The sequence below is a fragment of the Dasypus novemcinctus genome, chromosome X (genome assembly GCF_030445035.2).
Source record: "Dasypus novemcinctus isolate mDasNov1 chromosome X, mDasNov1.1.hap2, whole genome shotgun sequence".
In the NCBI taxonomy this organism is placed as follows: Eukaryota; Metazoa; Chordata; class Mammalia; order Cingulata; family Dasypodidae; genus Dasypus; species Dasypus novemcinctus.
The window spans coordinates 56927092-56947685 of record NC_080704.1 but is presented as its reverse complement, the minus strand read 5'-3'; the positions used below and the strand labels follow the sequence as shown (position 1 = coordinate 56947685).

General features: G+C 50.2%; 1 protein-coding gene across 3 annotated transcripts; it reads left to right on the top strand.

Annotated features, from left to right (window-relative positions):
• Positions 1-267: 267 nt before the first annotated feature.
• Positions 268-11454, top strand: TFE3 (transcription factor binding to IGHM enhancer 3). 3 transcript variants are annotated; one of them, XM_058292313.2, is made up of 10 exons: positions 268-726; positions 2982-3101; positions 4121-4359; positions 5071-5316; positions 5416-5520; positions 7082-7199; positions 7577-7633; positions 7821-7896; positions 8838-8985; positions 9589-11454. In XM_058292313.2, the coding sequence occupies exons 3-10, from the start codon at positions 4141-4143 to the stop codon at positions 10030-10032; spliced, it is 1413 nt and encodes a 470-aa protein (XP_058148296.1). In that variant the 5' UTR covers positions 268-726; positions 2982-3101; positions 4121-4140; the 3' UTR covers positions 10033-11454. The 3 variants fall into 3 exon arrangements, with proteins under 3 accessions (XP_058148296.1, XP_004465061.1, XP_058148297.1); XM_004465004.4 differs by having other exon boundaries at positions 282-726; positions 4056-4359; XM_058292314.2 differs by having other exon boundaries at positions 330-726; positions 4075-4359.
• Positions 11455-20594: the final 9140 nt, after the last annotated feature.

The window sequence follows — 20594 nt, the reverse complement described above, 5'->3', positions numbered from 1 at the left end:
CACTCGGCGCGCAGACCGGCCTCGAGTGCGCAGGCGCTGTGGGCCCAAGGGAAGGCTTAATATTATTTTGCGGAGAGATCATTTGAGGGAGGGGCGTGGCTCAAGCAGTGACGCAAGCATGGGGGCGTGACTTGACGAAATTACCCTTAGCCCCTGAGGGCGTGGTCTAGGCGCCCCCTTCTCGGAAAGAGGGCGGGCCGAATCTAGTTTTCCAACAACGTCGGAGGCACGGCGTAGGGCGGGGCATCGGGTCACCCCTCAGCGATTGGTCGCCTCCCGCAGGGGGCGTGGCTCGGCGAGCCGTCCATCCCCGGTGCGGTCACTTCCTGTGGAGTTTCCCCAGCCCAGGGAGGAGGGGGAAGAGGACGAGGGGGAGGAAGGCGGTCGTCCGGGGTTAGTTTTGGGGGGGGGGGGGGTGTCGGTCCGTCCAGGGACGGGGATGACTCACGGCCCATCCCATCTCCCCGACGCCGCCCGCCCGCGCAGAGCTCGCTCCATGGCTTAGCAGAGGAGGAGGTGGTGGCGAGCGGGGGAGGGAGACTCTTATTTTGTTAGGGGGACCGGGACGAGACCCGACCGGCCTGGCAGGGCTCGCCCGGGGTCGGGCGTCATGTCTCATGCGGCCGAGGCAGCTCGGGACGGCGTAGAGGCCGGCGCGGAGGGCCCTCGAGCCGTGTTCGTGCTATTGGAGAAGCGCAGGCCAGCCGACTCGGCCCAGCTGCTCAGGTGCGGGGCCGCCTGGGGCAGGGAGTGCCGGCTGGGGTTTCCCGGGGCCTGATCTGGGGGCGGCGGGGGCCCTGAAGTAGGGTTGGGGGCTCTCGGCCTACGCTTGGTGGGCGCTGGGACACCGGTCTTGGAGGGGTACTTAAGGGATCTGACGGTGGCCTGCTTAGACTAAGACTTAAAGGAGTCGTGGGAGTGCATTAAGGGGGCCTGGGTTAGATTTGGGGGACTCCTGACTGGGTCTGGAGGAGCTGATTCTGGGGTGTCTAGAAACGGGCCTGGGTAGCTGGACAACTTGGGGGATTCTGCTTAGAGGCTGAATTTGGGTCCTTGAGTCAGGCATGAGGGAGATGAATTGGAAGGGACACCATCGGGTGAGGCACTGCTTTGAAGGGAATCGTGGAATTTTCCCTCAGTGCGGGAGAGGGGTCCAGGGGTCCTGTCTTGGGAGCTTGGTGTCTACCCGGGACTGGCCGCGGGAGACTGTGTTTGGGGATATCCGAGAAGGTTAGGAAGTTCGCTCAGGTATGCTGCGAGGGACTCGCCTGCCTTGTGAGTGTGTGTGTCTGAGTGAGCGAGTGAGAGAGAAGCGGCATTCGCCAAGACTTGACCAGAATAATCCCTTCACCTCTGCCCACCCACCCAGCTGGGCCAGCTCCCGGGAATGGTGGACAAGTCCTCTTCCCACACCCAGCAGGGGCTTGAATGGAAGACCCAGGCAGAAAGAGGAGATGGAGATGGTGTGACCTCTTACCCCAGAGAGACTTTACTGGGGACCCCAGTCTCTCAGCCAGCCCTGGACACTGCCCCCCATTCCCCCAACACACACACGTACACACCCCTCTTCCTTTTTGTGTGTCATCCTTCCAGTCTATATTTCTCAGCCTCCCCCACCCCGCGGGGTCATCTTGAATCTGTCCCTAGAGCAGGAGTGAGTACCCATTGCACCATTCCTGCCTGGATGGGTTCTCCTGGCCTCCCCTCATCCTCGCTTACATCAGTGGGCTTGGGAGCCCCAGCCCTTCCCGGCCCCCCTGCTGCCCACCCCAGCACCCTTCTCTTCCACCTTCTGTGAAATGGGCATGTGAGCATGGGAGGGGGCACTGCCTTCTTTCTGCCTGGGATTGTGCTGAGCTCAGCGGCTCCCTCAGCTTCCTCTTCCTGACTTCCTTGGCGGTTTTAGGGCCCCCGTCGGAGGGTGAGGAAAAGAAAGAAGACAGATCCTTGGGGAGGGGAGAGAATTTGTGTTGCGTGAAGTCACCCACAATTTCTCAGAATGCTCCATGTTTTACTAAATTCAAGGAGGTATATCCATCCACCTGTGTGCGGTGTTGGTGTCCCCTGCAGCTAGCATCGAAGGCTGAGCAGGAGCCTTTCGGTACATCCATTTGCCACCTCCTAATTCCTTTATAATAATTTAGATCATCGCGGGAGTGGGGATAGTGGAAAGGGAGGGGTGCACATGGCTTCTTATTTTGCGTGTCAGTGGGTGTTGGTGTTGGGTGTGTATGTGTTTTGATCTATCCAAAAAACAGGAGCGGGCCTGGAAGGCTCCTCCCGCTGAGAAAAGAATGCTCGTATAAAGCGGATCTTCCACCCCGGTTCTCTCTCTTGTAAATCCGGACTGTTGGAGCAAGGGGAGCCTTTGCTATTTCCATTTTGCGTTTGGGTATGTGTTGGCATCCCAGACACTCTGGCTGGGGCTGGGGAAGAAAAGATCATTTTGCCAAAGTGGTCGATCCTTATGTAAAGTGAATCATCAACCCCAGTTCTCTTTGTGATGAAGTCGGTTCGTGGGACAATGGACTGTTAGGCTGAGGGATGCCCCTATATGCTGTGTGTGTGTGTGTGTGTACATACGTGGGCTCACATTCAGCTGTCAGAAAATCAGTCTTGACGGGGGGAGTTGGATTCCAGGAGAACTCTGAGTGCAAAGGCAGGCAGCCTCCTGTAAAGTGAATTGACATTCCTAAATTCCTCATTTCTGTTTTCCTTAACCCCACGTTGTTATGTGTGGTTGTTAGAGGGAGGGAGGGTAGGGTCCAGGCACAGATACCGTTTTGAATCTTCAGGGCCTACGGGTAACACAGAATGGGTGAGGGGAGAAGATGTGGGAATTCCTGGTGGTGGCACCCAGAGGGGTGGCTGAATGGGAAGGGTTGCCTCCAGTTCCCCGGTCTGCCTCTCTCTCTCTGGAAAGGAAGGGGAATATGGCCTTCCTCCAATGACTGACCACCCCCCCTTCCCCCCACCCTCAGCCTGAACTCTTTGCTTCCGGAATCCGGGATTGTTGCTGACATCGAATTAGAAAACGTCCTGGATCCTGACAGCTTTTACGAGCTCAAAAGCCAGCCCCTGCCCCTCCGCTCAAGCTCAAGGTAGGATTTCTCCATCTGACTCCTCTCCCAGTTCTTCAGCCCACCAGTCCCCCCTTGCTGGGCAGAGGCTCTTAGTGCCAGCCTAACCCATTCTCTCTCCAGCCTGCATTTTTTCAGATGGTAAAATAGGGACCAGAAAGAGGATGTCACCTAGGAAGCAGGTGGCCACATTAGCACTCCAGTATCTCTGGGAAGTCTTCCCCTACCTCCCCCACCCCCACCCCACCTGCACACACATATTCTTACACAGAGGTGTTAACCTGCCTGGAGTGCTGGGTGTGGGGCGTGGCCTGTGCTATGCTCTCGCCCCAGGTGGGATCCACAACCCCTGGCTAGCCCCACCCTGCACTCCACCAGCACCCGCACTCTGGGCCCTGGAAGAGCCCCTGCTGGTCTCTTTCCCGCTGGGAGTCTAAATGTGCTGAGTCATCGGCCTGGGCTCTAAGAGAGGGGAGGGGACCTGGAAGAGGGGCCGGAAGAGAGGATTGTGAAATCTCTGAGATTTTCAAGACTGACTAGCTCCTGGGACCAGAGGCCCAGACAAGGGAAGAAGAGGAGGCTGGGGCCTCCTCTGTCGCCTGATGCCTACCCAAGGAGTTCTGGGAGTATCTCTGGCCCCAAATGGGGTGGACGCACCCTCAGGATCCATATTCTACAGCCACAGCCCCAATCTTGCTTCCTTTTTAGTCTCCTTTAAATAGGATAAACCCCCCTCCCAAGCCCAAACAATGGCACCCCCAGGCAATACATACACGGGCCCAAATCCACTCAAGACTGAGGGCAGAAATTATCCCAGCAGGCAGGTGCCCCTGAGGGCTGGGACCAGGCCTGGTCCTGGGGTCTGGCCCTCTATATTGTGGCCTGGTTCCTGTGACTAGTCCATGACACTCAGACCCCTGGGGCTCAAGATGAAACTTTTAGCTTACCTGTGGCCCCATATTTCCCATTCCACAGCCTCCCAATATCACTGCAGGCCACACCAGCCACCCCAGCTACAGTCTCTGCATCGTCTTCTGCAGGGGGCTCCAGGACCCCTGCCATGTCGTCCTCTTCTTCCTCACGGGTCTTGCTGCGGCAGCAGCTAATGCGAGCCCAAGCCCAGGAGCAGGAGCGGCGTGAGCGTCGGGAACAGGCAGCAGCCGCTCCCTTCCCCAGTCCGGCACCTGCCTCTCCTGCCATCTCTGTGGTTGGCGTCTCAGCTGGGGGCCACACGTTGGGCCGTCCCCCCCCTGCTCAGGTGCCCAGAGAGGTGCTCAAGGTAAGGGGAGGTCCAGAGGCCATGGGAAGGGGTTCTGGGGGCCAAGGAGTGGTCCTAGGAGCTGGGGAGGGGGTTGGCATTTGAGGGTCCTGGTGGCTTTTGGGCCAGGTCCTGGGGGCTCTAAGGACGGTCCTGGGTACTTTGAAAATGGGCTGTACTGGTGTCCCATTGTATTTAGGGTTTCTGAAGTGTTCTTGTGCGATTTTGAGGGGTTCTTGGGGGGCTTCCGAGGATGTCTTGGTGGATCATGGACGATCGTGACTGCTCTGCATGGGGCCTGACGTCATGAAGTACCCATGTATGAAGAACTTCCCGTATGGGGGATGCATCGAGAGTACTTGGGGGGCCACTAGGCTGTCTTGGGAAGCCAGCTGTGGTTCCCAGGGTCTGTTAGGTAGTGTCAGAGACTAGGAAGAGGTCTTGGGGACTGTGACAGGGTGTTCCAGAAACTGTTGACCCTGCCAACGGTGAGTGGGTCTTAGAGGCTTTGAAGGATTTCTGAGAAAGGGAGCTTGGGTCTTGGGGGAGACCCACCGGAATATGTTTTTTTTGCGGGGGTGGGGTGGGGAGTGTGTCAGATTCTGGGCCTGGTTTCCCTGCCTGAGCAGGGGAAACAGATGAGATGTAGGAGTCAAGCTCGGGCTTAGAGTCATCCCTCTGAGCCCTCTTCTACCTTGTCCCCTTTGCTGCCTCCTCCCCCTTTTCCCACAGGTGCAGACCCATCTGGAGAACCCGACGCGCTACCACCTGCAGCAGGCCCGCCGGCAGCAGGTGAAGCAGTACCTGTCTACCACGCTTGGGCCCAAGCTGGCTTCCCAGGCCCTCACCCCACCACCTGGGCCGGCTAGTGCCCAGCCTCTCCCTGCCCCTGAGGCTGCCCACACTACTGGCCCCACAGGCAGTGCTCCCAACAGCCCCATGGCACTGCTCACGATTGGGTCCAGCTCAGAGAAGGAGGTGAGTGGCTGCAGACTATATCCTCCCATCCTCCTTACCCCCCCCCACCTCCCCACCACATCTCTTCTAAGTCTGTCCCGTATTTACTTCCTCCCCCAGATTGATGATGTCATTGATGAGATCATCAGCCTGGAGTCCAGCTACAACGATGAAATGCTCAGTTATCTGCCGGGAGGCACTGCAGGACTGCAGCTCCCCAGCACGGTGAGGCCCTGAGATGGGAGGATGGTCTGAAAATCACGGCTTTCCTCTGTCACTGAGGCCACACCCCCTGCCAGCTGTGTGTGTGTGTGTGTGTGTGTGTGTGTGTGTGTGTTTATGTATATATATATAGACCCCTGCCTTGAATTGGACTAAATAGAGAGGGAGGCCTTAGGAGGAGAATGGTGCCTTGGTTTGGACTATATCAAGAGGTAGATTTTGTGGAGTTTGATATATACAGGGTAGGGAGCTCATGGTGCCACTAGGGGGATCCCAAGATGTTTGGGTTCTGCAGTGGGAAGCCCCAAGACTTGGGAATAGTGCAGCAAATTTGAATGTACCAGGGTTTCAGTTCTTGAGACCTCCCCAGACCAGATAGCAACTGGAACACACCAAACGTCTCAAAACTTGGGGTGGGACATAGCAAGAGGTTGGACTTAGCTGTGATTGGAACATACTAGGTCACTTGCTGTGAGCCCTGCCAGTATCAAGTGGTTGGATTTTACAGGAATTGGACTGTACCAAGTCACTTGCTTGTGAGGCGGGGGTCCTTGTAGACAGTGGATAAAACTCTGCGGAGCAATGGCTGTAACAAGAAATTGTAACATTCGGGTTCTAGAACATTCCAAGAGTCTCACAACTGCCTTTGGAGCATACCAAGTGGATGTAATTTTGTTTTTTCCAACTTCTCAAGAGAATAGAAGCATATATAAAAATGGTACCAGTTTATTAGAACTTTTTATTGATTTGGACACAGCTAGAGGTTGAGTCCTTATATTAGATGACTCCAGGATTCGATTAGACAGAGGGAATTTCAAGAGATGAAGACTCAACAAGAGGTGGGATGAATTGCTTATCTATTAGTATGTTGAGCGGGAGTATATCCAGGAGCGCATGAAGGAGAGAAAAAAAAAATCTAGACTGACAACAGCAATGCCAGGTGAATAGTTGGAAAAGGAATTCTGAGAGATCAGAATGTGCATGGAGATACTAGATCCAGGGCCTTGGTACATGGCAGCCTGCGACTGTGTGTAATGTGGTGAGACTTGATTGGAGCAAAAGACAGGAGTTTGGGCTGGAACTCTCCACCAGACCAGATTTGGGGTGGCATGCTGCCATGAAAATTTACAAAGGTTTGAGAAAATTGGATTGGAGTGTTCCAAGAATTCTGGGTTAGAATGTTGTGTTAGGAGAGGCTTATAAACTGGAATGTTTTATTGGAGCAGGCAAAGATCTGAGAATGGTGGTTTTTCCAGCATTTCTCCTCAAAGCCAGTCCTGGGGCTTAGGAGAGGGGCTTAAGAGGTCACTGAGGGATTTGAGGGACTTGGGGAGGGGGCTGATAAGTATGCTAGATCAGGGTAGATTGGCTGTGCCGTGGCTTCCCTGTTGGATTGCTACATGAAATTCCCTGGAAGGAGAAGTTCCCTTGCCAAGTTAGCCAATCTCTGGGTTAGAGGGCCCTGGGCATGGGATGTGTGAAGGGTCAGGAGCCCGGTCCTCAGGAGGGGATGAGCCTGGGGTTTGTTCCCAAACCATCATTTCTCTTTCCTCTCCATCCCCAGCTCCCTGTGTCAGGGAACCTGCTTGATGTGTACAGTAGCCAGGGCGTGGCCACGCCAGCCATCACTGTCAGCAACTCCTGCCCGGCCGAGCTGCCCAACATCAAACGGGAAATCTCTGGTAGGTGCCAGGGTCTTGGGCCACATAACCCCCTCCCTGTACTACAGGGTCAGCCCTATGTCTGCTGGGTGGTGGGGGTCGAGGGGGATGGTGCCAGTTGTGGGAGAAGGGGCACACAGAAAGGCTCTCTTTGCCCACAAGGCCCCCAGGTCCTGCTTTTACCCCACTTCTTCTTACAAGCCTCTCATCTTGGTTTAACAACTGGCCATGCCACGATGGTTTTGTTGTTAAAAAAAAAAAAGTGAAAAGAGTGGCACTTACAGGGGAAAAAAAATGCCACTTCCTCTGCTTCCGCCCACCAAACCCCACCTCAGCCACTGCCCGTGCTCCCCTCTTTCCCACACCCAGAAGCCCTGACCACCCCGGCTCTCTTCCAGAGACGGAGGCAAAGGCCCTTTTGAAGGAACGGCAGAAGAAGGACAATCACAATCTAAGTAAGTGAGAAGCTGTATGCGCTCGCAAGCATGCCACGCAGCCCCGCCTTGCCCTGAGTCCCGAGCCCTCCCTGGTGAGCCACTCCCCACAGTGGCCTCTCAATTTTTAACACTCCACCTCCGTTTCTCTTTCTTTGCCTATTCATGACTCTTTCCCAATCTTTCTGTCTTCCCCCTGCCTCTAAAGTTGAACGTCGCAGGCGATTCAACATTAACGACCGCATCAAGGAGCTGGGAACCCTCATCCCCAAGTCCAGTGACCCGTGAGTCTGGGAGCTTGCAGACCTGTGGGAGGTTGGGTGGGGTCCCATTCCCCTAAAGTTGGTCTTAGGTGGGCCTGCCATGAAGGTCTTGGACTAGACAGTTCTTTGGCTCTTTTGGTCCTTTTCTCACCCTGAGCGGGCTTGCAGACCCTCACTAAATTTAAAATTTTTAGGGTATATGATGTTATGACCCATGTGCTTCATCTAGTACCCCAAACAACATAGGCACCTCATTTTCTGTTCGTTTTGTACTTCCTTTTTTTTTTTAATTCAAGAAACATTAATTGAGCTGCAGCTTTGCACCAGGCATTGTTCTAGGGCCTTCCAGATACCAGAGGGAACAAAAACAGACAAAAGTCCCTGACCTTATGGAGCCGAGGTTTTAGTAGGGACAGTCAGACCTTAAACAAGATGAATAAGTAAACTCGGTGAGATGACGATGATAAGCCGTATGGAGAAGAATGAGGACTGGAAGGAAGAGGGGGGAGTATTGGGGAGGGCTAGTTTCCAATGGGAGGTGGGTAGGGACCAGGTAGGCCTCAAATTATGAGGAAACATTTGAATAAAGAGCTTAAGGAGGGGAGGCACGGAGCCATGTCACTGTCGGGGGAAGAGTGGCCCAGGCTGAGGGGGGCAGTCTGTCCAGAGGCTCTGAGATAGGAATGAATTTCCCATGGGAATGGCCAAGAAGCCAATGTGGCTGTAGGAAGGTGAATCAAAGCAAGATAGGTAAGAGATGAGGGGGGACGGGGTCAGGTCCACGAGGGCCCGGCTGTGGGGTTCCGGGCGTGCTGGGGGCTCTGTTGGAAGGCATTCCATACTCTTGCTGAACCCACCTCAAGTTCCAGGCGGGTGGCGGTATGGCCCATCCACCTGCTGCATGCCCCCCTTCCCACCCCGTGGCTCCTGAGAGACGCCATCCCTCACCTCGGGCCCCCCAGGGAGATGCGCTGGAACAAGGGCACCATCCTGAAAGCCTCAGTGGATTATATCCGCAAGCTGCAGAAGGAGCAGCAGCGCTCCAAAGACTTGGAGAGCCGGCAGCGATCCCTGGAGCAAGCCAACCGCAGCCTGCAGCTCCGAATTCAGGTCTGGAGGGAGGAGACAATGGAGGGGGGAGGGCTGGGGGGGGGAAAGAGAGGGCTTCCTGCAGGCCGAGGGAGGCAGAGGAAGAACTGGCCTGGATTTCCCCTCCTGGCAAACTTGGCTGGGGGGCAGAGGGGGGCAGATCTCCCGGCTTCCTGACTCACAGGCTGATGATGGTAATCACACATAACAATCCTAACATTTACAAGAATAATGAATATTGGCTGGTTTCCCTGGTATGTATCCTTGGGCCATGACAATCCTAACATTTACAAGAATAATGAATATTGGCTGGTTTCCCTGGTCTGTATCCTTGGGCCACACACTGCAACAAGAGCTTGACATCCTCAAAGCTAGACATCCTCTGAGAGCTCATTTAATCCTCAGCGACCCTGTGAGCCAGGGCCCACTCTTGTCCCCATTTTACAGAAGGGGACACTTGAGGCTCAGAACCATTACACTGACACTTGCCTTAAGTCACGCCAGTAGCGAGGGGCAGAGGTTGGCATGCAAACCCAGGCAGCCTGCCCTTTTCCCCGCTGCCCCCCGCAGGCTTCCGAAGCCCTTCTTATCCTGCACCCGCCCCCCTCCCTTACTTTTTTGCAGGAGCTAGAGCTGCAGGCCCAGATTCACGGTCTGCCAGTACTTCCCACCCCAGGGCTGCTTTCCTTGGCCACCACTTCAGCCTCTGACGGCCTCAAGCCAGAGCAGCTGGACGTTGAGGAAGAGGGCAGGCCAGGGGCAGCAACGTTTCATGTAGGAGGGGGACCCGCCCAGAATGCTCTCCACCAGCAGCCCCCAGCACCGCCCTCGGATGCCCTTCTGGACCTGCACTTTCCCAGCGACCACCTGGGGGACCTGGGGGATCCGTTCCACCTGGGGCTGGAGGACATTCTGATGGAGGAGGAGGAGGGGGTGGTAGGGGGGCTGTCGGGGGGCGCCCTGTCCCCGCTGCGGGCCGCCTCTGACCCCCTGCTCTCTTCCGTGTCCCCCGCTGTCTCCAAGGCCAGCAGCCGCCGCAGCAGCTTCAGCATGGAGGAAGAGTCCTGATCAGGCCTCACCCCTCCCCTGGGACTTCTCCCACCCAGGAAAGGAGGACTAGTCAGGCTGAGGCCCTGCCTTCCCCACCCCACCCCCTACCCACGAGACTGCCCTGCCCAGGTGTTCTGGGGGAAGAGGAGACCTGCACAGGCCCACCCCTGTCATCAGTCAAGGAGAAGGTGAGGCCCAGCCCCTTCCCCAAAAGAAGAACCCTGCCCAGCTATTTCTGACAGGAAGGAGGCGGCGAGATCAGGCTCTTTCCACTCCCCCATCCCCAGAAGATCACAGCCTGGCCCCTGTCTCCTACGGACTGTTCTAGCCAGGCCTCTTGGGATGAGGAGGTATCAGGTCTCAGGATGCTGCTTCACCCCTTCTCTTGGAACCGCCAGTCTAGTCTACCCTGGCCTCAAAATGGTGGGGTCCACCTCTGGGTGGGGGGCGGGTTAAGCCCTACCCCTTCCCAACCAGCCCACCAGAAATGAGGGTGAGACTCTGCCCCTTCTCCTGGGAACTCAGTCCTGGCCTTCTAGGAAGGGAGGCCCCGCCCCCTCCCTCTAGGAACAGCCCCCCAACAGGTGTTTCCGGAGTGGAGGAATCCGTGAGATCCGGTCACCCCACTTGGAAACCACTGGCCCGCCCTTGTCCCTTCCCAACATTTCATCCACGCATTCCACACGCATTCCACACGGCAGGGAGGAGTGTTACTGAGCCCCCCACCCCACCCACCGCCCCCACCTTAACCTGGGACCAACCTGACCTTACCTAGGAGGACTCGGAGAAGGCCTTGTCCTTGGGGAAGGGCCGGAGACACAGATCCTGAAATCTGAGGCTCTACCTTTTCAGCTCTAAATCTGGAGTAAATAGGTAGTTCCTACCCTGGGGCAGAGTCCTGCCTCCCTCCGCAGGGGCAGTTTTGTGAGGTGATGGGGATTAGAGGGACTGAATTCGGATTCCCAGAAAGCCCTACCCCACTACCCTTTTTCAGCGTGGGTTGGGGGAAACAGGGTGAAGGAAGGGACCATTCCTGGGAATTCCCTGACCCAGGAAAAAGTAGAGGCCACTCCCCCACCAAGGCAGGCTTGGAGGGAGGGTTACAAAAGTGGATTGACTCCCCCACATTTGTTTATCTGGTGGTGTGTTTGGTTTTTTTTTTTAATTGAGTCCCTACTCAGAAGCTAGGTCACCTATGAACTCTGGCTCCCCCACCCAGTTCCGTATTTGGGGGACACCTCCTCCCCCTCTCCCATTTTCAGAGTTACCGAGAGACACTCCTCCCCTACCCCCCATCCCTACCCTTCCTACCACAAACACCCAAGGTCGTCAGTTCGGGACCAGACCCCTTGTCAGTTTGGATGTAATGAGGGGGTCTGTAGGTTTGTGATTAAAATATTAAAGGCTAGGCGTGTTTGATGCGCTTTTAACTTTGGCAAAGAGTCTCCTGTTTTTGCTTTGTCTGTGCAGTGAGTGTTACCATGAGGGGTAAAAGTCCTTGGAAGAAAGAAATTATTAGGGATGGATAAAAGATTTTCGATAGAGGGGCCGCTTGAAACAACCTGCAGACAAAAGTAATCATAATTATTGGTCTTTACCTGTCAGGCCCTGTCCTGCCTGCTAAAAAGTGCTTGACCTAATTTATTTCTCCTTGAATATTAGTCAGAAAGCGATGATTCTTATTCCCACTTTGTGTTTGAGGAAGTTGAGGAGTAAACTTTAAGTGACCATTTTGAAGAGGAACAGCCAGTAAGTGGGCGAACAGCTAAACTGTCAAGTTAGGCTGAGTGAGGGACCCCCGTTTGAAAATGTCACAGAGGGGAAAGGGAGAAAGAAGACTTTGCTGCCAGTTGGCTTTTGAAACTTACATGGAAGTATATGAGGATATCAACTGGCAGGCCGCGGGTGTGTTCCACACTGTGGAAACAGCAAAGACGGAAACCACAAAGGTGGAGGAAGAGGCCAGCAACTCAATTCTGGAACTGATATTGACATCCTTGGGGAATTTAAATGGAGAACAGACACAAGTGCAGTGGATTCTTGTTAATTTGGGAATGACGAACCATTCATGGCTCGTAGGAGAAATACAGGGTTAGGTTCCTGAATCTCTGGTCAATACTTTTCCACAAATGATCAACACACAACCTTGTTTTATGCATGTTTCCTTAAAACGATACTGTCTTTTGTTTCCTCAAATTTGCATGCGATGATTCCCTAAAAGGGCTTTGTTTCACCAGCCTTTTAGAGAAAGCCCCTATTGGACAATATTGTTGCCTTCAAACTATCTTAGAGCCACATTTAAACAAAGCTTCATAACATGAATTGAAGCAAGTTTAATCCTAAACTGCATTGGGAGGGGGAGGTAATTGGAGCTCATTAAATGTGTTAATTCATTAGCACTGAATTTAGAGTGAATAGCACTATAATTCACCCCTGAATGAAGGTTATCTGTAACACACGTGTTTTCCCGTGTTTTCTCCGTAAGGCGCATCATGCCTTTAGGAATATGACAGCATTTCAGCACGGTGCTTGGAGGCCATTTTAAATGGTGAAAGCACCAACAAAGAGCATACTTTCTGTTGTGCTTGCAGTGTTAAAGTGGAAACAAGAAGGAAGAGTGTAGTTGCCTTGTGGGAACGTACACATTGGGCATTTACCACATGCATGTCCATGAGTGACCCTGGGAGGGCGTGAATATTAGTTTTGGGGTTCCAAATAAATTTTGGTGGGTGAATTTGCAAATATGGAAATGTTTAGAATTTGAGAATGGTTCAATTATTTGCATATAGAGAGGCCAGGACTCAGGAATGATTTTGAGAAGGAAAAATGGTTTATTGACGGCCTGCAGCAGGATTCGGGAGCTTCCTGTTGCAAATCTTAGCCCCAAACAAGTTTCTTTTATACAGAGAGGAAAGGTTAAATGGTCCTTTTGTTTCAGTTCTCAATAGGCTTGAATTAGCATATATATCTTCCACATCTTAGGTAAGCTTTTAGCATGGACTTCATACATTCTAGATAAGCTTTTAGCATATTTGGTTTGCATTTCCCCTGAATATTTAAAGTTTATAGACCTTGCATTGTTAAACTGTTTCCTGGGACTGGAGTCGTTGCCATGGTCACCAAGGGCAGGACTGCAGCCTCTTACCATCTCACACTCACAAGTTACAGACAGCTTAGGTTATCTCTGAAGAGACAAAGAGTCTCCCACCCATAGCCCACATCAGAACGTGGGAATAAGAAATTTTAGCTTGAAGGCTGGGAAAAATATTCCTGGGATTCTTCAATCAGACTGTGATTCCCAGGATGGGCATCAGACTGGGTTCTTGTGTCAGCTGGTAGCTGAATCTCCACCACCAGGCTGCTGACTCCTGATGCCTTTCCCCTCTTTTTTTCTCCTCAAATGTGCTATACTCTCTCTTTTGTTGACACAGCACGCAAATCCCAGTTGTGTTGGTTTTTTTTTTACTTTTTATTCTGAAAGAATTTCAGATTTCCATAAGAGTTGCAAATATATTAGAAGTTCCCAGGGAAGCGGACTTGGACCAATGGACAGGGTGTCCGCCTACTACATGGGAGGTCCGCGGTTCAAACCCCGGGCCTCCTTGACCCATGTGCAGCTGGCCCATGCGCAGTGCTGATGCGTACAAGGAGTGCGCTGCCACGCAGGGGTGTCCCCGCCTAGGGGAGCCCCACGTGGAAGGAGCGCGCCCCGTAAGGAGAGCCGCCCAGCGTGAAAGAAAATGCAGCCTGCCCAAGAATGGCGCCGCACACACAGGGAGAGATGATGCAACAAAAAGAATTCCCGTGCTGCTGATAACAACAGAAGCGGACAAAGAAGAACACAGCAAAATGGACACAGAGAACAGACAACTGCGGGGGGCAGGCGGGGAGGGAAGGGGAGAGAAATTTTTTTAAAAGTTCCCATGTATTTTGTGTGATCTATGTATCTTTAAAGAAAAGATTTTTAAAAATTTTTTTAAAGTACCCACATACCCACCATCCAGCTTCTAATGTTATCTTTCATAACCATGGTACATCTATCAGTCCTAAGGAAATAACACTGGCACAATACCATTAACTCAACTTCAGACTATTTGGATTTCTCTGGGCTTACCACTAATTTTTTTTCTGTTCCAGGATCCAAGCAAGGATACCATATTAGTTATCTATTGTTGTGTAACAAATGACTGTGAACTTGGTGACTTAAAACAGCACATATTTCTTAGCTCCCAGTTTTTGTGGTTTAGAAATGTAGTCTTGGCTTACCAGGGTCCTCTACTTAAGTGTTTCTCACAAGGCTGTACTCAAGGAAGGTGTAGGCCAGGATTGTGTCTGGGAAGGCTCTACTTCCAAGCTCACAGGGATGTTGGCAGGATTCACTTTTTTTTTTTTTAATTATCTTTTTTTAAAGTTAATAGATGGGATTCACTTTTCTGTAGTCCGTTGATGGAGGGCCTCCCTTTCTTGCTGGCTGTCAGCCGGCAGCAGCCTCAGTTCCTTGCCACAGGTGCCTTTCTGTACAGCAGCTCACAGCATGATAGTTTGCTTCATCCGAGCCATCAAGAGAGAGTCTTAGCAAAACAGAAGTCACAATCTCATCACAGAAATGACATCCCCTCAATGTGGAGGCATTCTGTTGCTTAGAATCGAGTCAAGAATCAAGGGGAGGGGATTGCCTAACACCATGAATATCAATAGACAGGGACCACTGGAACCATCTTAGAAGTGACCATGTTGCATTTAGTTGTCATGTCTTCCTTGGTCTCCTCTGATAGTTTAGCAGTCTGTTCACTGAGAAGGCCTGGAAACTATGATAGCACAGAAGCATTGAGCACATCTAGCACCCAGATCTTGGTTTCTAATACCATTCTCTAATAAAAGGAACCAGAGCATCTTGGAGAAATGACTGATTTTAGTGCTAAGGTAGGAAAAATGCAAGAGGAGCTTGGAGCATCATGTAGTGCCAGAAAGTAAGGAAATGCTAATAAAAATGGAAGCACATCATGAGGACACAGGAGCCAATCCAAAAGAACTGCCAATGGCCAAAGCTGGAACAATTTGAGCAACAAAATAAATGAGAGTAGGGCCCAAAAATATAAAATAAATATCCATGATTCCATAATTACATAAATAAATTGTAAGAATGAATAAATAAAGGCTGGAGAAGGGACAACTCTTCCTTACATAACTCCAAATTGTAATTATAGAAGGAATGAGGGAAATAGAAAATTACCATTTGAATACCACAGTAATAATTGCTGCAGGCAAGATCCACTAAATGCTAAAATTAGTGGGCAAAACTTTATGGTGAAACACGATAGTTGCATAGCCTTAAAGTATTACCCCCAAAACATGTATTACATATTTGATTCTTCTCCCTCTAAGAGGTGGAGCTAAATTCCCTACCTCTTGAATGCAAGCTGGGCTTCTAATGATAAGAGTACGGAAAATGAAAAACAGCAACTTTACCGAAGAGAAACCTGGCAGACACCACCTTAACTAAGCAATGGATATTAACCAATATTAAGACATGTAGTTACCATGTATCCCCTGATATGATGCAAAGAGAAGGGCACTTCACTTTTCGGTATTCATCTCCAAAACCCTTAAGCCCAGTCTAATCATGAGAAAATATCACAGAAATTCAAATGGAAGGACATTCTAAAAAATACTTGACCAGTATACTTCAACTGTGTCAAGGTCATAAAAGATAAAAGACAAGGAATGACCAGTTGTATATTCAAGCAAACAAAGTAATTTTTGTCTTCATCTGTCAATTCTGGATTTTTTTTTTGCCATGAGACTAAAGCTGGTCCCATTATACAGACATGTTTATCAAGGCTACCCAGTGTCATCTATGGCACCCTGTCCTGGAGTGTGATGACTGAGAGAGGGCAAGCAGGTTGTGAACCTTATGATTGTATCTTTTTTCTGCCTGGGTCAGTCGCAGGACCTCCCTGTAGGGCCGTGGAGCGTAGGCAGAATAGCAGCATAGGTGAGCTGAGAAGAGAGAGGATAGATTTCAGGATTGCTGGGGCTTTAGTTTGTCTGCCATGGCACTGGAGAAAGAAGAGCTTTGTAGAGGAAGGGTTTCAGAAATCTCCACAGGACTTCAGTCAAATACTAAGCTCTGCTGGTGTGGAACGAGGCACTGCAAGCCTGGGCAGAAACCAGTCCTGAGCTTATGCGAACTGAAAGGAGAGTTCAGTGGTTGAAGAATTCTGGGAGACATAGGAATTTTGACCAGCCTGGGTGGAGAGTCCTCACCCAACACCCCCATGGAGATAGACATACCAGAAAGGCCAGGCCTTAAGAGGACGGGCTACCTCAGCCCTAGAGTGAGCGCTGCTGTAGATGAACACTCAAATATCCTAAAAACATGCCTCAAAAGGATCAAGACGTATTGTGGGATTTATAGTGTATGTAGATGTGACATACCTAACAATACAAAGGGCTGGGTTTGGGAAATGAAAATACATCGTTGCAAGGTTTTTCCCATCTTCCGTGAAGTTGTACAATATTAACTCTAAGTTGACTGTGATAAGTGAAGGATGCATTTAGTAATCACCAGGGCAACCACTAAAGAAAATAATGAGAAAAGGTATAGCTGAAAAGTCAATAGAAGAATAAAAATGGAATACCAAAATATATTTGGCTAATCCAAAAGAAGGTGGGAAAGGAGGAACAGAGGATCAAAAATCAGGACCAAAGAAAAAATTTAACAATCTGACCCTATGTAAATGAACTGAAAGCTCCAATTAAAAGGCAAGGATTTTAAGACTGAAAACACAAAAATCAAGACCTGACCAGGGAAGCGGACTTGGTCCAGTGGTTAGGGCATTTGTCTACCACATAGGAGATCCGCGGTTCAAACCCGGGGCCTCCTTGACCCGTGTGGAGCTGGCCCACGCGCAGTGCTGATGCGCGCAAGGAGTGCCTTGCCACGCAGGGGTGTCCCCCGCATAGGGGAGCTCCACGCGCAAGGAGTGCACCCGTAAGGAGAGCCGCCCAGCGCGAAAGAAAGTGCAGCCTGCCCAGGAATGGTGCCACACACACAGAGAGCTGACACAGCAAGATGACGTAACAACAACAAAAAAACACAGATTCCCGTGCGCTGACAACAACAGAAGCGGACAAAGAAGACGCAGGGAATAGACACAGAGAACAGACAACTGGGGCGGGGGGAGGGGAGAAAAATAAATAAATAAGTATCTTAAAAAAAAAAAAAAAAAAAAGACCCGACCAGAGCCCTGATTAAAGTGACGCATTCAACTTGGGTGCAAAATTTAAGCAGGTGCTCCAAAACTCAGAAATCAAGATAAATAATATTTTAACACAATGTCAAAGCAATCCATATTGCATAAAATATCAAAATTTTACATAAAGACAGGGCTCAACCCTCTACTTTGTACAACCCCAAGAATAGGGCAAGGTGTCAGGGCAGTCTCAATGATGTGCAAAAAAACTCTCACAATTTCTTCTGACCATTGTTCTACCTTGAGGGTAGGTGATAGCTTTTTCCCATTGTTTATAGCTGCAATTTATAGTTTTATGGGGTAAAAGAGAAAGTTTTGTTTTATTACAAATACATGTTTGTACAATTTTTTTATTGATTTTGTAAGAATATTACATTAAAAAAATATATGAGGTCCCATTCAACCCCACCACCCCACCCCACCAGTCACCCCCAGCAACCCTCACTGCCATCATCATGACATAGCCATTGCATTTGGTAAGCTCATCTCTGGGCACCTCTGCACCTCATGGTCAATGGTCCACATCATGGCCCATACTCTCCCCCATTCCATCCAGTGGGCCCTAGGAGGATTTACAATGTCCAGTGATTGCCCCTGAAGCACCATCCAGGGCAACTCCAAGTCCCAAAGGCGCCTCCACCTCTCATCTCTTCCTGCCATTCCCCATACCCATCAGCCACCATGTCCACTTTTCCCACTCCAATGCCACCTTTTCTCTGTGGACCTTGGATTGGTTGTGTCCGTTGCACCTCTATGTCAAAAGGAGGCTCAGATTCCACATGGATACTGGATGCAATCCTCCTGCTTTCAGTGGTAGGCATTCTAGGCTCCCTGGTGTGGTGGTTGTCCTTCTTCAACTCCATCTTAGCTGAGTAAGGTGAGTCCAATAAATCAGATTGTAGGAACTGAAGTCTGTTGAGGCTCAGGGCCTGGCTATCATATTGTCAGTCCAGAGATTCAAATCCCCTAAATATATCTTAAACCCCAACACCAACTACAATTCCAGTAAAGTAGGATGAAAGTCTTATGAAAAGAGATCCCATCTGAGTCCAGTTTCATCACGCAGAAACACCAGCTCCAAAGAAGGGCCATCTGACGTGGCAGTGAACCCCATCTGCCATGACCATAGAACCCGTGGGTCTCTTTAGCCCTCAAAGGAACCAATACCTGGGGATTGTATCTACTTTATCTGTCTCATTAGACTCTGTTCAGTTGTGCATAAGGGCAATCCTTCTGACAGCCTCCAGACTCTTTTTTAGAGACTTGTAGCCATATAAACTCATTTCTCCTTTCCATTTCCCCCTTACATTAGGTCAAACAGCATTTTAAAGTCATGTTATTATATGTAGACAGGGATATTCTGCTGATCCGCATCGAACCTTCAATTCAAGGTCATTTTCCAGTTGCATCATTAGTTGGTAGTTGATAGTGATCCCTCGGTGCCAGGGAGGCTCATCCCCGGGTGTCATGTCCCACGCTGGGGGGAAGGCATTGCATTTACATGCTGAGTTTGGCTTCGAGACTGGCCACATTTGAGTAACATGAAGGCTCTCAGGAGGAAATTCCCAGGCACAGTGCTGCTCTAGGCCTTGTTCTTATTTCAGGCATATAGGCTCACAAGCATAGTCATTAGTATCAGGGACTCACTGTTGGACCCTCATTCCTTCCCGGTCCTTGCTGCTGCACCTGGGGGACTGCCGCTGCTCCCCTAGGGACCACGACAGAGCACCCCCGGCCAGTAACCCAGTACCCCCCCCAGCTGTAGTTTTTAACTGTTGCCACTATGAGTATATCCAAACATTACCATGCACCCTGGACATATGCCCTGTATAGCTCCCTGTCAGCCATATATCACCTGTCAATAGTATCCTATACCAGTATTCCTCCGCTGCCATTGTTGAACCACTCTGTGATCCAAAACTTCCTGAAAATTGAAGCCCAATATCATGTCAGGATCTCTTACTAGCAAAATGGAATATAGTGATGGGTTTAAAGGTTAGATATAGAATACGTGTTGACTTGGAAAAATTCTACATCCTATCTTTTTCTTTTCTTTTTTTTTTTTTTCTCTAATTATTGAACTTCTCTTCACAAGAGCCCTAGACCACAGCAATTCATATATACAATATACAGCATTCCCACACATCCACCACAAAGCCTTTTCCCTTCCACAGCAATACTCTTACAACCTATTCACATCATATTTACTTAAAGTGATGTACAGACTCTGAGACAATAGCTTTCAAACAAGGTGACATCTGTGCTTACATTGTGGTCCATACTTTAGGACACACAGTTTTCTAAATTTTTAGTTATCCTATGTTTTACATTATGGTTTACATTATCAGTCTGTCGTCACCTATATGTTTATGGTGTAATATTACATGTTCTATATCCATCCTTGTGTACTCTCACGAAACTCCTCTCTTACCCCACATTTACTTTGGTTCCACACATTTAACATCCATTTTCCCATCCCCTTGGTGCCCACAGTGACAGCCAACCTCCGTTTCCCAAGGAGCCACGTCCAGAGATACTTGCAACAGTGTTCAGGGCCTGACTTGCTCAACTGCCCTAATGCCCTGGGAGCCATCCTTTCTCTCAAGAGATACAGTTCCCTCTATTTGATGGCATTAGTCCTCCCCAGGATGTGGGTCCACCCCCACTCTCACTACTTGGGTCTCTACCCAATGGTACCACCCACTCTGGCAAAATGAGCATTCAGACATTCCCCAGGAGCCCTTCCCGCATCGGACCATCCCCTCCGAGCATCCTAAACGGTAACCCTCTTAATTATATTTTGATATGATTTTCTCAGCATTTTACTCTCAACCAACACCTGACACTCTCCTATGTTCGTATGCTACCCCTCCCTCCCCCCACTTTTTGGGCAATATTACCCATCCGCCCATCCCCAGCCCCCCTCTAACCCGCAAAGCCCCAACCAAAGGCAACCCCTTACCCCCATTTTATCCCTTCTTTGTGTTCATACTTACCGCCAGCTCATCATAAATTCCACCCCTGCAGACGTCGGCTCACGTCCTTATTATTAAGAGCACATAGGTACTAAAAAAGTTTATTTATCAATATATTTGACTTTTCACAAATGAAATTTGATCAAATATCAAACAATTCCTGAAAAAAACTAATTTTTTAAACCAGGAAAATAAAAATTTACCAGGAAACTTTCACACATTATTCACCTAAAACAGGGATAAACCTTTTTTTAAAAATTTCCTTCTTTTTATAAAAACGGCTATTTTTCACTACGTGTTTTTCACCAAATGTGTCTGGAACCCGATGCGTAATTTTTTGCTATTTGTG